General features: G+C 39.7%; 1 protein-coding gene across 5 annotated transcripts in view; it reads right to left on the reverse strand.

Moving 5' to 3' along the window:
• Positions 1-1,257: 1,257 nt before the first annotated feature.
• WDR89 (WD repeat domain 89) overlaps positions 1,258-21,471 on the reverse strand; it is a 48,101-nt gene continuing 27,887 nt past the window's right edge. For 2 of the 5 annotated variants that reach the window (XM_024997725.2, XM_024997724.2), the window contains exons 3-4: positions 12,140-12,276; positions 1,258-3,524 (exon numbers count right to left, since the gene is read on the reverse strand). In XM_024997725.2, coding sequence (XP_024853493.1) covers positions 2,334-3,524; positions 12,140-12,163 — 1,215 coding nt within the window. In that variant the 5' untranslated portion in view covers positions 12,164-12,276 and the 3' untranslated portion in view covers positions 1,258-2,333. The remainder of the gene's footprint in view (positions 3,525-12,139; positions 12,277-21,471) is intronic. The other 3 variants (XM_005212023.5, XM_005212022.5, NM_001034658.2) reach the window with 2 other exon arrangements.

Raw genomic sequence — 21,471 nt, forward strand, 5'->3', positions numbered from 1 at the left:
ACTGGAAAAGGTCAGTTTTCATTCCAATCCCAAAGAAGGGCAATGCCAAAGAATGTTCAAACTACCGCACAGCTGTGCTCATTTCCCATGCTAGTAAGGTTATGCTCAAATCCTTCAAGCTAGGCCTCAGCAGTATGTAAACCAAAAACTTCCAGATGTACAAGCTGGGTTTAGAAAAGGCAGAGGAACCAGAGATCAAATTGCCAACATTCACTGGATCATAGAAAAAGCAACAGGTTTCCAGAAAAGCATAAACTTCTGCTTCATTGACTACACTAAAGTCTTGACTTTAGTGCTAAGTCACTTCAGTCGTGTCTGACTCTTTGTGACCCCATGAACTGTAGCCTGCCAGGCTCCTCTGTCCATGGGATTTTCCAGGAAAAGATATAGTTACCATTTCCTCCTCCAGGGGATCTTCCCAACCCACAGATCAAACCCACATCTCTTATGTCTCCTGCATTGGCAGGCGGGTTCTTTACTACTAGTGCCACCAGTCTGCTTTTTTTTTGACTGTGGGGATCACAACAAATTGTGGAAAATATTTCTCTGGTGGCTCAGACAGTAAAGAATCTGCCCACAATGCGGGAGACCCAGGTTCAATCCCTGGGTTGGAAAGATCCACTGGAGAAGGGAATGGTGCCCACTCCAGTATTCTTGCCTGGAGAATTCCATGGACAGAGGAGCCTGCTGAGCTATGGTCCATGGGGTCTCAAACGCATGTGAGACACAACTGAGTGACTCACACACACACTTAAGGAGATGGGAATACCAGACCACCTTACTTGTTTCCTGAGAAATCTGTATGCAAGTCAAGAAGAAACAGTTAGAATCCTACATGGAACAAATGACTGGTTCAAAATTGGGAAAGGAGTAAGACGAGGCTGTATATTGTCACCCTGCTTATTTAACTTATAGAGTAAGTGTTAGTCGCTCAGTAGTGCCCAACTCTTTGTGACCCCATGGCCTGCAGCCCACCAGGCTCGTGTCCATGAGATTTCCAGGCAAGGATACTGGAGTGGGTTGCCACTGCCTTCTCCAGGGGATCTTCCCGACCCAGAAATTGAACCCAGGTCTCCTGCACTGCAGGCAGGTTCTTTACAGACTGAACTACAAGGGAAGCTCATATATAGAGCACATCATGTGAAATGCCAGGCTGGAGGAAGGAGAGTGAAAAAGCTGGCTTAAAATTCAACATTCAAAAAACTAAGATCATGGCATCCAGTCCCATCACTTCATGGCAAATAGAAGGGGCAAAAGTGGAAACAGTGACAGACTTTATTTTTTTGGGCTCCAAAATCACTGCAGATGGTGACTGCAACCATGAAATTAGAAGACACTTGCTTCTTGGAAGAAAAGCGATGACAAATCTAGACAGCATGTTAAAAAGCAGAGATATCACTTTGCCAACAAAGGTCTGTCTAGTCAAAGCTATGGTTTTTCCAGTAGTCATGTACGGATGTGACAGTTGGACCATAAAGGAGGCTGAGTGCCAAAGAACTGACGCTTTTGAACTGTGGTGTTGGAGAAGACTCTTGAGAGTCCCTTGGACTATAGGGAGATCAAACCAGTCAAGGAAAATCAACCTGAATAGTCACTGGAAGGACTGATGCTGAAGCTGAAGTTCTAATACTTTGGCTACCTGATGTAAAGAGCTGACTTACTGGAATAGACCCTGATGCTGGAAAGACTGAAGGCAAAAGGAGACAAGGATGACAAATGATGAGATGGTTGGATAGCATCACTGACTCAATGAATATGAATTTGAGCAAACCCTGGGAGACAGTGAAGGACAGGGAAGGCTGGCATGCTGCAGTCCATGAGGTCGCAAAGAGTTGAACATGATTTTGCAACTCAACTTACAATGCTAGTGTAGTCTACATGTATTAAGCAAGTGGGGGCTTCTCAAATAAAGAAAAAAGTCTTATTTGGTTTTATAAATAATAAAGATGATTTAAAAAGTAAAAAACTGAGCTTAAAAAATACAACCCAAACCACCTGTTTTTAAAAGTCACACCAGCCATCTACTTCTAAAAAACCCTTATCAAAGCTATTTCTTCAAACCCAACATTTACTAATTCAACAGATGGGTTTTTAAAATGAGGAATGTAATTTTACTTTCAACTCACTGATTATATACTCAACTGGCAGCTTTAAAAAAATAATTTTAGAATACACGAAGACTTGAATTAAACCATTCTCAGCATTTCCCAGGATTGTTTGCTAACTGGCTTGTTTTTATTTATATATGAGCTTTTAACATGTCTACCACAGGTAGTACACAGAAATAATTATTTGCAACTATAAAACCTATCAAGTAAACGCCCAATGTAACATCATTGCTTTTTTCTTCTCTTATAAGAATCATTACTGTGAACGCGAACTCGCTGGTGTACAGAGGATGCTATTTTCATGCTGTCTTTCTTTGTAAATGTCTTCTCTACTGCTCCAGGTTTCCAAAGTAACAACTGTGCGTCTTCTCCTCCAGTTAGCAAAGAATCATCCTGCATATTCCAACAGAAGGACCGGACCGTAGCAGCATGCCCTCCTTGAAGGCTGGTCACATGGACCAATCCTGATGTCATACAGTTCATTATGCGAATAATTCCTGTGTTTGTCCCTCCGACAACAAACAATTTGTCCGTCTTTTCATGATATAGGCCACCAATCAAATAGTCCAAAATCCCTTCTTTCACGTTAATTACTTCTCTGACATCAGGAACGTTCAAACATGTAATTGGTTCATCTGTATCCAGATGATTAAGATCCCACCAACAAAATCCCTCATCATGTGTCATGCAGTAAATCTGTTTATAATCTTTCCCAGACCAACCAATAAAACTTACTGATGAAACTGAGTTACAGGTTGTGACCAGTGCATCGTCTTCATTATCCGCACTAATATCAAATACATTTACCAGGCCATCAGTTGAACCTGAGACTACCATGTTTGGATTACTGGGATGGAAACGTACTTGAGTGATATCATCACTATGTGTCTCTGAATATGCACCAAGTGGCTCTTTGGTAGTAGACAAGTCCTGAGAATTAATTCTTGCATCCCAAAATACCAACAACGCATCATCATCAACTTTTTCTGTACCAGCACAAATGACATGATCATTAGAGCTGATATCAAAACTGATAAAAATATTGGAAGGGTAACCCTTGAACAGCTGGACAGGTTTTCCACTGGCCAGTCGAGCATCCCAACACTTCACAGTGCCATCAGTGCATGAGGAATACACACTGTCATGGGAATTCGCAAACTTGACTCCATTAAGTCCAGGATACCCTCTAAATTCTCGTATTACATTTAACCTTTCTTTATCATGTATTCTGATTGATCCATTAGAACACAAAACAGCAACCAAGCTTCCTTTTTCTGTTTGTACAGTCTTTGATGTGTCTATGCCAAGCAGGTAAGTAGGCTCTTTAGTTTCTGAGGAACGTTTAACAATGTTCAAGTTGGCAAATTGTTCTTCAATCTTCTCCATATCAGGAGTGCATCCAAGGGTAGTAAAAATCTGTAATAAAAACAAAAATTGAAATTAAACCCAAAGTGTCTCTACATTGTAATTAAATCAAGAACATTTCCCTCTGAGAGCTGGCACAAGAAAACAGAAATAAAATCTAATATTTTAATCATTCCCCTACCATGATGTAACTAAAACTCAGCTGCTTCCTTCTAATTCAACCACTTTTTATATACTGAATCTACTGCCAGTAAGAGATTATAAAAATGTATGTACATGTACATACATTGCTTAGTAATTCCTTTCAGCTCAAACCTAATTATTGGTCCTACTCATGGTCCTCAGCATTAGCCAGGATCTCTACTTTGGGATCATCTTCTCCTGGCCCCAGCTACCTTATACAGTTATAGAATCTAACACAGATGTGTTGGCAGAAATATAGTCCCTCAAAGATGTTCATGCCTTCATCCCAGGAACCTATGAGTATGTTAGGTTACATGGCAAAGATGAATTGAGGTCGTAAATGGAATTAAGGTTGCTAATCAGTTGACATTAAAATAGATTATTGAGGATTATCTGGGTGAACCCAAAGTAATCACCAGTGCCCTTAAAAGTAGAAGCAGGCAGAATATGAGAATCAATGGGAGATGTTCCTGTGGAAAAAGGTTCAGAGAGATACATTACTGGTTTGGGCGCGGGAAGCCAATAATTGGGTGGCCTCTAGAGAGTGGAAGAGGCAAGGAAATAGCTTCCTTTAGAGCCTCCATGTGAAAGTGCAACTCTGCTAATCCTTGATTTTAGCCCAGTGAGACCCACTTTGAACTTCTGACCTCCAGAGCTATAAAAAATGTATGTCATTTCAAGCCACCAATTTTGCAGTAATTTGTTACAGCAGCGATAAAAAAAGCTAATAGAGGTATCCAGTAGGAATTGCAAAGATATGCTTCTCAGGCAGGAGCAGCTTGCAAATGGTAGAGCTGGAATTTGAACCCAGGCATTCCGGCTTCAGAAACGGTGATCTTCACCACCACACCAGATTGCTTCTCAATGGTAGGTTGTATATAGAACAAGTTCCAGGCCAGAAAAATATGCATAAAGTCTAGTGACTTTATCCCAAGTTTTTCTATCTTGGTTTCACCAAATGAATATTCTTGCCAGCCTCACAAATTCACATTTTCATTCGTAAGATGAAATGCTTTTTTTTTTTTCTGTTGCTTTAATGATAGCTTTTTAGCTGTCTGTCTTTTCATCTTTACAAGGAGAAATGAATATGAACTCAAGAGTGGTTAGAAAGATTAACTGAAATAATGTGTATGCATTCAACAAATGTTACATAAAAATGACCAGGATCACCATTACCAATAACACTAACACCACATGGTAGAGAATGCAAATCTATCCGAGTGGCTCCAAACAGCACAATTAAACCAACAGGCAAAAAATATTAAAAGCTGGATTGAGGTTCAAAAGAAGAATAAGCATTTTCTCCAGCTTTAAATTTTGAACATTTTAAAACTTAACAAAAGTTGAAAGAATAGTACAATGGACACCCACACACATACACACAGTCTTTCACCTCCGAGGATCACCAACTTGTTTTCTTCTATCTCTATAAACACAGACACATGCATTTTTGATGAGCTATTTGAAAGTGAACTGCAGACAAAATATCATTTCACTTCTAAATACTTTGACACAGAGAACCTCCCCAATCTTCTGTTTTCTTAACATTGAATTTTTCGAAAAGTCCAGCCAGTTGTCTCATAAAATGTCCTATATTCTAGATTTTTCTAATTGTCTCCTCTTCGAGATTAGATTCCAGTTTAACATTGTTATCAGGGATACAATTTATGTGATGCTGCTGTTACTGCTGCTGCTAAGTCACTTCAGTCGTGTCTGACTCTGTGTGACCCCATAGACGGCAGCCCACCAGGCTTCCCTGTCCCTGGGATTCTCCAGGCAAGAACACTGGAGTGGATTGCCATTTCCTTCTCCAGTGCATAAAAGTAAAAACTGAAAGTGAAGTTGCTCAGTTGTGTCTGACTCTTCACAACCCCATGGACTGCAGCCTACCACGCTCCTCTATCCATGGGATTTTCCAGGCAAGAGTACTGGAATGGGGTGCCATCGCCTTCTCTGTTATGTGATGCTGGGGACTTCTTACTGCATCACATCATAGAGGCTCATAATAACAACTTTGAACACTTCCTTAAGTTGCTGGTGCTCAAACTGTCTCTGACCTGACCACTGAGAAACTCCTCAGGCCAGCTTCTGTGTGCTTTTGATATGTCATTATCACAATTAGTCCGTAAGTCCCTAGACGGAACAACTCTGTATAAGAATAAACTAAGTCCGAAAATAGTGAGCTTCCTTTAAGTATTCAGAGACTAGAAGATCATTTACCTCCACAGCATAATTGTTGGTTTTATAACCAGATAGGTTAAATGGCCTTCTCTCCTTGAACACGTCATGCTTCTGTCTCAGGACTGTGGCAGTAGCTACTTCTCTGTCTGGAATACTATCTGTACATTTTTTGTGTGATTAACTCCTGCCTGTTATTCAGGTCTCAATATGTTACCTCCCCAGAGAGAACCTCCCTGATCAACCAACCTGAAGTGGCTGGTCACTCCCTATCATATTGCCCATTTTGTTAAATAAAAAATTAAAAATGCTTTAATTATGAACTATTTCAAATGTACACAGAAGTGTAGAAAAAAGGAAACATACTCAAATACTGGATTACCTAGATTTAACAGATGTTAACATTTTGCCATATTTGCCTCAGTTTTTTATTTAAACAAATGAAACGATAGATACAACTTCTGATTAAGAAATTCTAAAAATGGCATCACATTTATATGTTATCTTTGCTACAATTTGCTCTTTTCACTCAATATTTTTGAAAAACTTGATTTTACCTGATTTTCTTGCCTTTTTTGTTATCAATATGGTTGTTGAATAAATGAATGAATAATTGATTCAGCTTTCATGCATAAAGAGCTGAAGAGCTCCAGGAGAAGCAGAATAAACCTAAAATGATATCTCATATGTCTGTATGTTTGCAGGGAGAGCTCTGCTTATGGAAATTAGTAACATAATGGCATTCTTTAGCAGTACTTTAAATAAAGCACAAAAAGGAAATATAAAGACTTTATATTTGTGAAAGAAACATTATTTAACATAATTTTTTTTTTTTTTTACTACAAGCTATTCAAATAGGTCCTAAAATGTATGTTCACTTAAGAGTATACTGCCTACACACTTCAAGAAAAAAACCCTTTTTAATTCCAGATAAAAAAAAACTACCCATTCTTGAAATAATCAAAGTGTTAATAAGATTACAAAAGAATTCTTTGCTACTGTTTCATATTGATCTCTGCCTATGAAATATCAGATTGATGAGAATTTTAAGCAATAAGAAAGCTGAATGTGACTTTTAAGTTAACAGTAAGTTATAGGACTACGGCTGTGCACTGCTACCCCCAAGCAATATAGCAGTGCTGTACTCCTCCCCCCAACAGTGTTGCCCAGAGAGTCTGTTTCGAGTTGGAACAGTCCCCTACAAGGCTTTAATCCAAAGGATTCTGGGATCGATGATGCAGGCAGAGTGGGGCCCAGATGGAATGCTACAGCAAACCAACATTTTAAGACAGCAGTAATGGTAATAATCTCAGTAGTGTTCCACCTGACACACCGTTTAAATGCAGTACAGTGCTTCAAAAAAAGAGAAAGATGTTAGGAGACAGGTAGATCCCACAATGCTCTCAGTATTATAGAGCTTATATTCATTCATCCACAGATACAAACAGTAAAATATTACTTTAACCTCCTTGGGAAAAAATGAAAACCTCTGACTTATGTTTTAACACATTAATATGCCTATGCAAATGAGCCATATTTGAAATATAACTTCCAAGGTTACACAGTTAATCTTAATTTTACACACTAATGAATCATTGTAAAATGATAAATAAACCTTTTTACTTCTGTGTATGCCCTTATCTGAGGGTTTTTTTTTTTTTTTGGCATGATTCTCTTCCCATTCCTCAAGATAAGCCATAGTCTCTCTTTTCTTCTCACTTAGTAACCTCATTGAAATTCATGTTTTCAAGTGCCACCTACATGCCAATGAGCTCATCTATTTACAAGTCCGTATTTCCAAGTGTCAACTAGCCATCTCTCCTTGAATCCCACTACAACTCCAAGTTAAATTGATTATTTATGCTTCCCCTCCATGAAACATTCTCCTTAAAAGTAAAACCAAATTATGCTTTTCAATGTTTTCCATGTTGGTCGATGGTATTGGCACCATGACAACATTCTCATCTACTCAATTACCTAAGCCAGAATCTCTGGGGAATATCCAATTCTCCTATTCAGGCTCTCATCCAATCCCTTTTCAAATCTTTTGCTGCAGGCTACTAACTGAAGTATAAGGTTCAATCTATTTCTGGAGATCAAAACAATATTGACAACTTTATACGGTTCAACCTAACAAAAATGTATAAAGAAAACAAATAAGATTAACCATAATTTTAATATTTTCCCTATTTGTTTCTGTTAGATACATAAAAGGAAGCTAAGTCAGCATTTTAGATCTCAAGAGGCTAGTGAGAGCTGAGGACGCCTTTCTTATACTAATGCACACACACAAATGAAAAACGGCACAAATAGAAAAGAACAGAAAAGAATACTGAAGCAAAGAATAGGGAGGAGAAAAGAAGAGGAATGAAGATAAGCCCAAAGAGAACAGAACAGAAAGAGAAGGGAAGGCAGTTACTGCCACCACCTCTTAAATCACACTGCACTTTGTACTTTCCCAATACGGAGAAGAGATGAGGAGGAGAAGTCCAGATAAAGGAAGTTCAGTAGAGTCTAAAGCCATGTTGGCTAAAAAGTTTTCATTAAGCCATCTTGAAACACACTAGATGGAAAATGCTCATTAATCTCTAATCTGAGGAACAGTCCTTAGATAACTGAGAGCTGATTCACTTGATAACAACATCCCTAAACATTAAGTATTTCTTCTGGGGCTTTTGCCTTAGTAAGAGTTAAGTTATCTTTATCAATCAAAATGTTCATTTTATTTCCTATTAAAATAAACCCAATAAAGTGTTATTTCTATATATAAAGTACATTATAAATACATCTAACTGCAACTAGGCATTCCTCTTATTTTTGAATTGACCAAGTTTGAATATGAAATCTGAGGGACAGCCTAGCTAGCTTAAATAATTCCATAATGGAAGTGAAAGTCACTCAGTTGTGTCCAACTCTTTGCGACCCCATGGACTATAGAATAAGTCCATGGAATTCTTCAGGCCAGAATACTGGAGTGGGTAGCCTTTCCCTTCTCCAGGGGATCTTCCCAACCTAGGGATCGAACTCAGGTCTCCTGCATAGCAGGCGTATCCTTTACCAGCTGAGCCACAGGGAAGCAGATAGCGGAAGAGGAAGTAGCTTTCTTTCCCATTTAAACAAGATGGAAAAAAGGATTAAAAGAAAACACACATTTTATACCTATTTAGAAACTATTGATTACAAAAGGCACTATACTAAAAATCCTTGGCCATGTATTATTGTGTAGGAAGTCAGAAATGAGCAGTATGTTTAGAAATAGATGCATTTCTATCTTTCCAGTATGAATGTTCATCATACTTGAAAGATCTGACAGCATAAGCAACAAATACTATTACAGTTTTCTACTAAAGAATAACAGTTGTATTTAAACTATATGTTGGATAAACGACTAGTTTTCTTTTGAAACAATTTATCAGACTTGGGTCAGAAAATCCAATTCCCCACAGCTCATACTTAATATTGCCCATTGACCACAAGGAACTCTGATGATGGTAAAATGCAGAGATTCAGCTAATGTCCTAAATGTAGGGAGAAGCTAAATGAGAAAAGTCATTCCGGGATGGTCTTTAACAACAACACAATCCACATTAATAACATAACTACAATAATACTAAAACAACTGGCAAGGTGGGCGAGGACGGCAGAGGCTTGTAGAGAAGAAAACAATCATAACTGGAGTTCAACAAATGCTAGACTGTGTGCTGGAAACTTACATCTAGTATTTTTTTTTTTTTTAATCTTAATCATTTAACCCTATGAGATAGGCATTATTATCACCATTTCACAGAAGAAACTGAAGCTCAGAAAAACTGAGTAACTTGCCAATGCTCTCACAGGTAATAAGCGGAAAAATACAGGGGGAGTTTGATCTGAAATCCAAATTGTAACTTCAAAACCTGTGAACCTGTGTTCATTTCAATTCTATGCTATTCTTCTGTGTAAGTACTAAAATATTAGTGTTGACTTTAATTAAAGAATATGCCTATTAGGCTTTGAGAGGAGGAATTACACATCAGCATAAGCAGATGGAGAAAAAAGGGAGCAGAATGATTGCCAATAAACACACCAACATGGAAAAAGGCTATAGTAAGTGAAAGTGAAGTCACTCAGTCGTGTCTGACTCTCTGCAACCCCATGGACTGTAGCCCACCAGGCTCCTCCGTCCATGGGATTCTCCAGGCAGGAATACTGGAGTGGGTTGCCATTTCCTTCTCCAGGGGATCTTCCCGACCCAGGGATTGAGCCCAGGTCTCCTGCACTGCAGGCAGACGCTTTAACCTCTGAGCCACCAGAGAAGCCTAATACTGAACCACTGGCTAAAATCCATGAGCCTTATTCTTCCACCATGAAAACCAAGAAAGGACAAAGCGCTCTCTGGTTCCTCTGCCTTTTCTAAAACCAGCTTGAACATCTGGAAGTTCACGGTTCACGTTTTGCTGAAGCCTGGCTTGGAGAATTTTGAGCATTACTTTACTAGCATGTGAGATGAGTGCAGTTTTGCGGTAGTTTGAGCATTCTTTGGCATTGCCTTTCTTTGGGATTCAATGAAAACTGACCTTTTCCAGTCCTGTGGCCACTCCTGAGTTTTCCAAATTTGCTGGCATATTGAGTGCAGCACTTTCACAGCATCATCTTTCAGGATTTGAAATAGCTCAACTGGAATTCCATCACCTCCACTAGCTTTGTTCGTAGTGATGCTTTCTAAGGCCCACTTGACTTCACATTCCAGGTTGTCTGGCTCTAGGTGAGTGATTACACCATTGTGATTATCTGGGTCGTGAAGATCTTTTTTGTACAGTTCTTCTGTGTATTCTTGCCATCTCTTCTTAATATCTTCTGCTTCTGTTAGGTCCATACCATTTCTGTCCTTTATCGAGCCTATCTTTGCATGAAATGTTCCCTTGGTAACTCTACTTTTCTTGAAGAGATCTCTAGTCTTTCCCATTCTGTTGTTTTCCTCTATTTCTTTGCATTGATCGCTGAAGAAGGCTTTCTTATCTCTTCTTGCTATTCTTTGGAACTCTGCATTCAGATGCTTATATCTTTCCTTTTCTCCTTTGCTTTATGCTTCTCTTCTTTTTACAGCTATTTGTAAGGCCTCCCCAGACAGCCATTTTGCTTTTTTGTATTTCTTTTCCATGGGAATGGTCTTGATCCCTGTCTCCTGTACAATGTCACGAACCTCAGTCCATAGTTCATCAGGCACTCTATCTATCAGATGTAGTCCCTTAAATCTATTTCTCACTTCCACTGTATAATCATAAGGGATTTGATTTAGGTCATACCTGAATGGTCTAGTGGTTTTCCCTACTTTCTTCAATTTAAGTCTGAATTTGGTAATAAGGAGTTTGTGATCTGAGCCACAGTCAGCTCCTGGTCTTGTTTTTGCTGACTGTATAGAGCTTCTCCATCTTTGGCTGCAAAGAATATAATCAATCTGATTTCAATGTTGACCATCTGGTGATGTCCATGTGTAGAGTCTTCTCGTGTTGTTGGAAGAGGGTGTTTGCTATGACCAGTGCGTTTTCTTGGCAAAATTCTATTAGTCTTTGTCCTGCTTCACTCCATATTCCAAGGCCAAATTTGCCTGTTACTCTAGGTGTTTCTTGACTTCCTACTTTTGGGTTTTATTACCAAGATTTCATTGTTTATTATTCTGACTTAATGTAAGAGGCTTCTAAAAGAAAGACTTAGGAAACATATTTTAAAAAGTCAAATTTCACTCATTTTAAAGAGAGGGATTTTGATCATTCTATCCTCTCCCTTTCCTACCTTTTTACTTGTTTTTTTTCCCAAAAATAAAAGGGAAAAAACTGGATACAAAAAGGAATTGTCAGAAGACTATAAAAATCTATGCCAAGTAATACTGGTAGGATCCTTGATTCTAAAGACATCAACAACAACAACAAAAAATGAACCAGTGAAATGATACAATATTTTAAAACTTAATATAAAACTCTATCTGCTAAGTTTCTGTGTATTTTTAAATTAATCTATTTTTGAATATCTAAAATAGCCCCACAGTTCAAAATTCAAAAGGTTCCAAAACTAATGTCTTTCCAGAACATTTCTGTCCTCAAGCCCCTTTCCTCTCGCAGGAGGTGTCAAATGTTATGTTTCTTATGAATACTTTCAGAGATTGTCAATTTGGAAATAATGCAGTGAATTAATTTCCAGCATGTCAATAGTCTGTCAATGTGGTACAATAAAAAAGCAATATATTTAAGAATAAAACATCCTAAGTTCAAATCCTTGTTTACCACAAACTAGCAAAGTCATCATTGTACAAATTAACCTAACCTCACCTCTGTAAGCCTCAGTTTCTTCATCTTTAAAATGGGGATAGAAATGGATATTCTTGATATTGAGTGCCTTTTATAGCCAAGTAAAATGCTAAATGATGGAGATTCAGATGAGAAACACACTTGCTGTCTTCAAAAGGCTGGGAGAAAGACCAGGAAACAATTACAATATACAGTGATGATACAAGGACATAAGAAATCATGGAACACAGAAGGATGTAGTGAACATAATTCTTGGCATAAAAAAAAAGCAAATATTGATTTCCTTTCTAATAAATTTTCATTTGATTTGCCTTATTTCATTTCACATTCACGTTTTAAAAACTACCATTGTACAGCTTAAAAAAAAATGAAAGCAGTCTGTTACTTTTATATTAAAACTATTCTTTAAAAAATGAATCAATACCCAAAATTTCATGAACACAAATATCAAACCAATAACTCTCAATTCTGAACAAACCATTGACATATCAAATTGAGTGAGTGTTTTTTAAGATTTTTTCATTTCATAATGAAAAATACATTTCTAAATAGCAAATGAACTTCAATATGTTTTAGAAGAAAATATACTTTCACTGAAGTGAAACTCAAGTTCTCAGTCAACTTCTCCAAGATTCTTTAAGTTAGGTACCAATTAGAGAGGTTTAATATCTATCCTATTAAAAATACCCTTTGATCTTCTTGGAAAAATGGCCTGAATCTAGGTCTCAGACAGGGGAACTAGAAGATGAGCCTAAAGCAACAAATAGTGCCCAAAAGTAAAGAAGTGATTAAAAAAAAAAAAGACACAAGAGCTATGATCTCCCATTGGTCACTCTAGACCAATTTGAGCAGCAAAATAACACTGGGTTAGGTAAAAAAGAATAAATAGCCATGAATCCGTATTGATAAAAATAAATGACTCTCCTCTCCTAGAGTATAGGCTGGACTTAATTATTTGCTTCCAAAGAACAGAGTAAGGAAAGAGTAAAAAGAGACTTTAACCAGAGAAAACCAGAAGATACCACCTTAAAAACCAATCAAGGTTAATATCACTGGTGGTAAATTATGTTGCTGTCACTTGCCCCCTGATGTGATGTGATGACATTCTGTGACATTCTTCTCAAAACTTCACGTGTCTGAGTGCTAAGTCACTTCAGTTGTGTCCGACTCTTTGCAACCCTATGGACTATAGCCCACTGGTTTTCTCTGTCCGTGGGATTCTCCAGGCAAGAATACTGGGGTAGGTTGCCATGCCCTCCTTCAGGGGATCTTCCCAACCCCGGGGTCGAATTTGTGTCTCCTGTGGCTCCTGCACTGCAGGCAGATTCTTTTTTTTTTTTTTAATTTTAATTGGAGGCTAATTACTTCACAATATTGTACTGGTTTTGCCATACATTAACATGCAGGCAGATTCTTTACTGCTGAGCCACTGGCTGCTGAGTCGCTTCAGTCATGTCCGACTCTGTGCGACCCCATAGACAGCAGCCCACCAGGCTCCCCATCCCTGGGATTCTCCAGGCAAGAACACTGGAGTGGGTTGCCATTTCCTTCTTCAATACATGAAAGTGAAAAGTGAAAGTGAAGTCGCTCAGTCGTGTCCGACTCCTAGCGACCCCATGGACTGCAGCCTACCAGGCTCCTCCGTCCATGGGATTTTCCAGGCAAGAGTGCTGGAGTGGGGTGCCATTGCCTTCTCCTGAGCCACTGGGGAAGCCCCCAAAATTCATAACCCCAGCCTATTCTTGAGAAAACATCAAACTCAACTGAGGGACAACCTACAAATATGTGGCTAGTACTCTTCAAATTTCAAAGTCATGAAAAAGAAGGAAGGTCTGAGAGACTGGTGGTATTTTTGATTAGATTGGTGGTATTCTTGATTAGATTCTTAACCAAAAAAAGCATATCAGTGGGAAAACCAGTTAAATCCAGATGAATTCTGTACTTTAGTCAATAGTATTATACCAGTGTTTTCTGGTTTTGACAAATGTATCATGGCTATGTGAAGGGTACAGAAGGGTGAAGGAGGGCTGCCTACTATATTTCTAAGGTCTCCACACTGAATTTAGGACATGAGAAGCAGCCCACAGGAATAGATATACCTGCGATTTGGTACAGGACATTCACGGCATCCCAGAAGGGAAAAGGGTCCAGGTCCCCCAGCAAAGATTGCCTCAGCCCTAGCCTGTGATGACTTTCTGCCAGTAGTAGTGAAGCAACGGTTGTATTTGGGTCAGGTGATCAAAAGGTGATGCCTTCTTCACCTTCTCTTCACCCACCTGCTGGCTGGATGCAGAGGATTCCAAGGCCCTAAAGAATGGTTGAGTCAAGCTTCCCTGGTGGTGCAGTGGATAGGAATCCACTTGCCAGTGCAGGAATCACGGGTTCGATCCCTGGTCCAGGAGGATCCCACAAGCCACAGAGCAACTAAGCCTGAGTGCCACAACTACTGAAGCCCGCACACTGAGAGTCTGTGCTCTGCAGCAAGAGATGCCACCGCAATGAGAAACCGAACACTGCAAGGAAGGCTCAGTGCGACCAAAAAAAAAAAAAGAGTGGTTGAGTCATAAAATGAAAGGAGTCTGATTCTGCCAATCATCACATGAAAGGCTAACTGCAGAATAGAAAAACCTACATCTGCCTGCATCAGTTAATTGTCAATGTAGACGCTACCTGAAAGATGTAGTTTGAAAAACTCCACAGCATAATGACTCCAATTTTTAATATCATTCATCTTTTCTTTGGGTTAACTCAAAGGGAATTTGCAAAGGAACTCATATCAAAGAAACACCAACATTCTAGCTATTTCTTTCATTTTATTTTTTTTTAATTAAACCCAAGTTAAATGCAATACTATTCACAGAAAATATATAATAATAAATATTATATAAATAGTAAATATTATATTTAATAAAAATTTTCCTATTCATGCATGCTTCTGTTCAGCTTATCTGTATATACACAAGAAAGGTCTTGGAATAATGTTCATAAAATGTATTTCAAGTATCTGGAGTGCATGTGTATATGTATGTGTGTGTGTATGGAGGGAATATGTTGCCTTCTCTTCAGTACTTTTTCCATATTGTTAAAATTTTTAACAATGATGATATAATCCCATAAGTACTATTATGTTCATTAAATTGATAAGAAAAGCACAGCTAACATGCAGCTAACCTAGAGGGTGGGATGGAGTGGGAGGCGGGAGGGAGGTTCTGAAAAAGCTGGCTTCTGAACTCAAGTATTTTTGTTCCAGAGCCCATACATACAATTAACTCCTATACTATACTGTCTCTATCATAAGCACTTAGCAGATTTTTTAGAAATAGGTGTAGGCTATGTTGCTGCTGCTGCTGCTAAGTCGCTTCAGTTGTGTCCGACTCTGTGCAACTCCACAGACGGCAGCTCACCAAGCTCCTCGGTTCACAGGATTCCCTAGGCAAGAATACCGGACTGGGTTGCCATTTCCTTCTCCGTAGGCTATGTTATATGTATAATAAACATACACTATACTTATTTTTTTAAGGGAAGAGGTGTTAGCAGAGAATTTGGAAGAAGTAACTGCTGATGTCTCATGACATGTGCTACTGGCAAGGTCGATGGCAAACGGGAAAAATCTAATGGTAGTAACAAAAGTACTATGCTGCTAAGTCTGCTAAGTCACTTCAGTCATGTCCGACTCCGTGTGACCCCATAGATGGCAGCCCACCAGGCTCCCCCGTCCCTGGGATACTCCAGGCAAGAACACTGGAGTGGGTTGCCATTTCCTTCTCCAAACAAAAGTACTATACTGGACATTAAAGAACAGTCACTCATATGCATTACCAATATATCCTAGAGAATATCTTGGGATAAAAAGCAACATTGGTTTAATGTCAGCTGAACGTTTCTCAGAAAACTTTTATATAACAAATGTAGAGAAATTTGTGTGTATGTTTTAAACTACGTTTTCATTCCAATCCCAAAGAAAGGCAATGCCAAAGAATGCTCAAACTACCGCACAATTGCACTCGTCTCACACGCTAGTAAAGTAATGCTCAAAAGTCTCCAAGCCAGGCTTCAGCAATATGTGAACCATGAACTTCCAGATGTTCAAGCTGGTTTTAGAAAAGGCAGAGGAACCAGAGATCAAATTGCCAACATCTGCTGGATCATGGAAAAATCAAGGGAGTTCCAGAAAAGCATCTATTTCTGCTTTATTGACTATGCCAAAGCCTTTGACTGTGTGGATCACAATAAACTGTGGAAAATTCTGAAAGAGATGGGAATACCAGACCACCTGATCTGCCTCTTGAGAAACCTACATGCAGGTCAGGAAGCAACAGTTAGAACTGGACATGGAACAACAGACTGGTTCCAAATAGGAAAAGGAGTTCGTCAAGGCTGTATCTTGTCACCCTGTTTATTTAACTTATATGCAGAGTACATCATGAGAAACGCTGGACTGGAAGAAACACAAGCTGGAATCAAGATTGCTGGGAGAAATATCAATAACCTCAGATATGCAGATGACACCACCCCTATGGCAGAAAGTGAAGAGGAACTAAAAAGCCTCTTGATGAAAGTGAAAGTGGAGAGTGAAAAAGTTGGCTTAAAGCTCAACATTCAGAAAACGAAGATCATAGCATATGGTCCCATCACTTCATGGGAAATAGATGGGAAACAGTGGAAACAGTGTCAGACTTTATTTTTCTGGGCTCCAAAATCACTGCAGATGGTGACTGCAGCCATGAAATTAAAAGACGCTTACTCCTTGGAAGGAAAGTTATGACCAACCTAGATAGCATATTCAAAAGCAGAGACATTACTTTGCCAACAAAGGTCCATCTAGTCAAGGCTATGGTTTTTCCTGTGGTCATGTATGGATGTGAGAGTTGGACTGTGAAGAAGGCTGAGTGCCGAAGAATTGATCCTTTTGAACTGTGGTGTTGGAGAAGACTCTTGAGAGTCCCTTGGACTGCAAGGAGATCCAACCAGTCCATTCTGAAGGAGATCAGCCCTGGGATTTCTTTGGAAGGAATGATGCTAAAAATGAAACTCCAGTACTTTGGCCACTTCATGAGAAGAGTTGACTCATTGGAAAAGACTCTGATGCTGGGAGGGATTGGGGGCAGGAGGAGAAGAGGACGACAGAGGATGAGATGGCTGGATGGCATCACTGACTCGATGGAAGTGAGTCTGAGTGAACTCCGGGAGTTGGTGATGGACAGGGAGGCTTGGCGTGCTGCGATTCATGGGGTCGCAAAGAGTTGGACATGACTGAGCGACTGATCTGATCTGATCAAGAAACCATTTGTTTTATTTTTTAAATTTTTTTAAAATTTATTTTTAATTGAAGGCTAATTGCTTTACAATACTGGTTTCTGCCACATGTCAACATGAATCAGCCATAGACATACATACGTCCCCTCCCTCTTGAACCTCTCCCTCCTACCTCCCACCCCATTCAATCCTCTATGTTGTCAACCATTTGTTTTAAATCGGGCAGAAGTGCTACATATTTAATGGAAGGTATGCTAAACTGACATCTGCTACAATTTCAGTGTAATTTCAAATATCACATTCATTAATGACTGAGACTTAATGTCTTTGTAAATTAATCCGGCTTAGTGAGACTGAATATGCTATTCTTATTCACACGAATGTTCAAGATACTGCCTGCAGCAACATATGGTACTACATGCATTAAATACTCTAAAATTCTTAGGGAGAGCACAGTTTTTAAAGTGCAGGAATTTGTTACCAACAGAAAGGGGGGAGGGGGTAGGAACAAATGACATACACTCCCTCAAGCAGTATGAGATTATCCTTCAGCTTCCAGATATAACATTCAAAGTATCTTTTAAAAAACAGACATTTTTCTCAGTAACATCTTGAGGTGTCCAGCTTCTCAAATAAATCTTCCATCCTCCGTAGTAAGTCTATGAACACCCAGCTTCTTTCAACAAGAACAATAAATTGCCTTTGCCTTTCCAGAACAAGCAGCTGGTGAATCAAACAGAGAGGAACCAAACTTCCCCAATCACCAGATGTCTTAATTTGGAACAGACAGTAGCAACGTGGAAGAGTTCAAATCTTGAATTGGTACTCTATGTTTACGACTTCTTTTTGTAATTCTCAATAGATGCTTTTAAAAATTAAGTAAACGTTCTCTTTAAAAACTCCGAAAAGAAAAAGGAAGATAGGAGGGAGAACAAAAAGAATCATGGCTTACAATAGAATGATGTTAACATCAAAGAACCAGTCTTTTGAATACTGTTACAGTTAGAAACCGATAAGCAATATCATTAAATCCTTATTCAGTAATTCAGAAATAATTCTTGAATGGCTGACATGACAGGCCTAAAACACAATGGATTTAGCAAAGAACACAGGCAAAGTCCCTGCTCTCAAAAGAGGGTGGTGAGGAGACAGACAGATACATAGATGATTATAATGGAAACCGTGTGTGTGTACTAAGCCTCCTCAGTCGTGTCTGACTCTGTGAGACTCTGTGAGACCCTGGGGACTATACCCTGCGAGGCTCCCCTGTCCATGGGATTTTCCAGGCAAGAATACTGGAGTGGATTTCCATTGCCTTCTCCAGGGGATCTTCCCAACCCAGGTATGGAACTCGCGTCTCATGTCTTCTGCATTGGCAGGTAGGTTCTTTACCACTAGCGCCACCTGGGAAGTCCTAATGGAAACAGGGATAAGTATCATAAAAAATAATGTGTAAGTCAGGACATGAGACGGGAAGAGCCTTTTACTTATTTTATTTTAGATTTTTATTTTGATGTGGATGATTTTTGAAGTCTTTATTGAACTTGTTACAGTACTGCTTCTGTTTTACGTTTTGGTTTTTTGACCACGTGGCACGTGGGATCTTAACTTCCTGACCAGGGATGGAACCTGAACCCCTTGCCTTAGAAGGTGAAGTCCTACCTAATCCCTGGACTGTCAGGGGAGTCCCAGGAAGAGCCTTTTAGGTTTGGTCATTAGAGGCAAGCCTCTCTCATGAAGTGACATTTGAGCCGAGACCAGAATAAAATTCGGAAGCGAAGTATTGGACCATGTGAGCCAAGAGCCTCCTGGGCAAAGAAAAACAGCAGGTGGGCTGGAGCAGCTAAAGCTGCGTCAGGGAAAGAAACTGGTGTAGGAATTATGGTTGAAGAGGTAGCTGGAGTCAGAGAAGAGCTTTGCAGGCCACGGTAAGGACTTCAGCTTTTACTCTCAGGTAAGGAAGCAAGCCACTGCAGGTTGACGGCAGCTGAGAATTGCTTGTGACTGATTCCTTGGCTGGCTCAGCCTGGAGAACACACCTTTGGGTAAGAATGAGGCAGTGAAAAGCCTTGATGCACAACTGTGGACAAGAGATACGAAAATAGGGAGAAGTGGCTGGATTGTGGCTGTAATGACAAAAGAGGAATAAACAGAATTTTCTCATTAGACTTCAAGAGGAGTACGAGAAGAGTCAAAGATGACTCTTAGGTTTCTGGCCTCAGGGACAAGGTGGATAGACCGTTGGCATGCTACTTTTAGGATAATTATAAGCATTTAGGAAATTAAAAGATGATTAATTAGATAATTAATCATCCAATTGTTTAAATAGTCTTTATAAACTGTGGAGCGTATGTGCGTGCTAAGTTACTTCAGTAGTGTCGAACTCTTTGCAACCCCATGGACTGTAGCCCACCAGGCTCCTCTGTCCATGGGATTCTCCAGGCAAGAATACTGGAGTAGGTTGCCATGCCCTCCTCCAGGGGATCTTCCTGACCCAGGGAAATCTGCATCTCTTATGTTTCCTGCATTCGCAGGCACGTTCTTTACCACTGCGCCACCTGGGAAGCTCATAAATTGTGGTATTGATATATTAATATAATAGAATTATACACAGCAAAGAAACCAGAAAGCCACAAACCACCAGTATGTGCAACAAGGTGGATTAACCTCAGAAATGTTTAATGATAGAAGCCTGGCAGAACAGGGTGCTACAGGATTTCACTGATACAAAGTTTAAGAACAGAAACAACAAATCTGTAATGGTAGCAACTGGAATACTGCTTATCTTTTGGTGGGATCCAGACTGAGAAAGAGAGCAAGAGGACTTTTGAGTGGTGATGATACACAGATGTGTACAAATTTGAAAAAACAAGCCGTCATGGAGGAGAATGACCTTCAGCCTCCATCAAGATTCTCATTCTGAGTAAAAAGGAACAAGTCTACTGCTGAAGGAGGAAGGGTGAGGTGAGAAATCCCCTATCTGGCACAGCACAGCAGTGCCTGCCTAAAGTTATGAGTGGAGGAGGGACAATGAGGAAAGCCCTCCGGCATCCCAACACTGCAGGCTCAGTCCCTAAGTCATGTTTGATTCTTTGCAACCCCATGGACTGTAGCCCACCAGTCTCCTCTGTCCATAGCATTTTTCAGGCAAGAATATTGGAGTGGATTGTCATACCCTCCTCCAGGGGATCTTTCCACCCTAGGGGTTGAAGCTACATGTCCTACCTTGGCAGGTGAATTCTTTACCACTGAGCCACCTGGGAAATCCCATGGACAGAGAAGCCTAGTGGGCTACAGTCAATGGGGTTGCAAAAGAGTTGGACAAGACTTAGCGACTAAACAACAACAACATACTAACTTACAACCCAACACTGCAGTGGCTTATTAATATCAGATAAAGGAGAGGTCTGAACAAGGACTATTAATTCACTTAAAATTGTCATAAACCTAAATGTGAGGGCAAGAACTACAAAACTTCTTGGAAAGAAGTAGGGAAGTTATGACCCTGGGTTAGGTGAAGATTTCTTAGTATACAAAAGCACAAACCAGCAAAGAAAAGCTTGACTTAATTAAAACTTAAAACTTTTGCTTTCTGAAAATTGGTTAAGAAAATAAAACGCCAATCTAAAAGAAGTGAAGCTCAAGTTACCAGAAATGAAGTTTATTTGGGAACAGTAGAGGAACTGCAATTCGGGACACCAAGCTGTAGCAAATTACAGACAAGGCTGTTAAGGTTTAGGGTGGGTTGCTTTTATGAACAAAGTGTGCAAAAGGGGACAGTCCAGCTGGGAGATATGCAGAGAGTTCACTGGCTTGAAGGTGGGAAGAAAGTTTTGGAGGATGCTCATTGGTCACAGGTTAAGTAAGTGTTAGTCGCTCAGTCATGCCCGACTCTTTGTGACCCCATGGACTGTAGCCCATCAAGCTCCTCTGTCCCTGAGATTTTCCAGGCAAGGATACTGGAGTGGGTTGCCATCTCCTTCTCCAGGGGATCTTCCCAACCCAGGGATCGAACCTGGGTCTCCTGCACTGCAGGCAGATTCTTTACCTACTGAGCTACAAGGGAAGGTCACAGGTTAAGCTTCAATAAATCTGTA

The sequence above is a fragment of the Bos taurus genome, chromosome 10 (assembly GCF_002263795.3).
Source record: "Bos taurus isolate L1 Dominette 01449 registration number 42190680 breed Hereford chromosome 10, ARS-UCD2.0, whole genome shotgun sequence".
Taxonomy (NCBI): domain Eukaryota; kingdom Metazoa; phylum Chordata; class Mammalia; order Artiodactyla; family Bovidae; genus Bos; species Bos taurus.